The 1,455-nt window shown below is 36.8% G+C and overlaps 1 protein-coding gene across 1 annotated transcript in view; it reads left to right on the top strand.

The window, feature by feature from the left end:
• The window catches only part of LOC106012605 (hematopoietic prostaglandin D synthase), a gene marked incomplete at its 3' end in the record, with an annotated part of 7,710 nt that overhangs the window by 3,622 nt on the left and 2,633 nt on the right, over nt 1–1,455 (top strand). The window contains 1 exon segment of the mRNA XM_013086035.2: nt 1,011–1,170. Coding sequence (XP_012941489.2) covers nt 1,038–1,170 — 133 coding nt within the window.

Here is a 1,455-nt window from a genome sequence, read left to right as displayed (position 1 = left end):
GTGTTTTGGTTTTTTTTGTTTGTTTGTTTGTTTTTGTTGTTGTTGTTGTTGTTTGTTTGTTTGTTTTTTGTTTTTTTTTTGGGGGGGGGCTTCAATACGTATACGTTGTGTCTTCTGGGTGAGCAGCATGGCGTAAGGCGAAATCAAGTCCTGTCCTGGTGATGCTAATGTAAAGTAACTACATGTACATGTGCGTGTAGTGTCTTTGCACTTGCCCTACATTCAGAAATAACGTGACCAAGTGCCATAGAGTTATATCTACCCCCTTTTAAACTATAGTGTACATCTATGCCTAGTGCGCATACCCGGCAGCTTCACTCACATGTGGCATGTCGTTGCCGTGACGCTTTTAACTTTTAACTAATTGTAAGAATGGGAGTTGGGGGGGGGGTCGAGAATTTACTTTCCCCTCTCCGAATTTTATATACCTTCAAATTGAACGCCTAAAGTGGCTTTTATTTTTTCAGTAAAAAAAGGCCTCTTCTGTGTTTAGCAAGCAGCCCGTGGCATGGGTTTAACACCCATATGAGCACTGATGGTGTTCTAATTTTTAGATTTTTTCAAATCTTATACTCAGCAGACAATCCAAATTTAAGAACACAGGAACTGCTACTTCTCTTTTTATTGAATTTTAATGAGAGTAATATATAATTCAAGTTTTTAATGTATAACCTGCATGTGTTTTTACGGTGCTGTACAGCCAAGAAAAATTTCCCTCTTGAATAATAAAGTTAAATCTTATCTTATCTATCTTATTTCTCTTTTACCATACAGACGCATATATGGAAACATTTGAGCAATAAAGGGGTTAGCGGATGGTTGGAAGCTTGAAGGCACCCTACGTGGCATGTCCTACTTCTTTACTTCACGTCTGTTGTTTCTATCTGTCTTTCTTACTTTTTCTCAGCACCAAATTGTGTCGATGTGCTTCTCTTTACTCAAACAAACTCAATGAAAGGATTGAAGCATTTTTCGCTTTCTCTTAAATGACACTTTTTTTTTCTTCCCAGAGATTCCTGCTACCTCCAGTCCCCAAAATGTCTATCAAAGTGTACTACTTTAACAGACTTCGTGCCAGGGGAGAGCTCCCCCGCCTTGTGCTGGCCGCTGCCAAAGTAGACTATGAATTTGTCCCCGTGGAATCACCTGATTGGCCCAAGTTCAAAGCTAGTAAGATCTACCATTCTTTTATCATAGTATCATCATCAATGAATAATAATGATAATAAAAATAATCATTATAATGGTGTTGATAGTGATGATAATGACAATCATGATGACAATGACGATGATGATGATTATGATAATGCTGATGATGATAATAATAATGTAATAATAATAATAATGATAATCCTACTATAGTTAACAATGACAATATATCATAATTAAGTTGTAATAATAATAATGATAATAATGAAAACAATTTGCGTGTGTGTGCGCACACGCACGCGCACAT

This window comes from Aplysia californica, unplaced genomic scaffold (genome assembly GCF_000002075.1).
Source record: "Aplysia californica isolate F4 #8 unplaced genomic scaffold, AplCal3.0 scaffold00429, whole genome shotgun sequence".
Classification (NCBI taxonomy): Eukaryota; Metazoa; Mollusca; class Gastropoda; order Aplysiida; family Aplysiidae; genus Aplysia; species Aplysia californica.
This window is presented reverse-complemented; position numbering and strand designations above follow the sequence as displayed.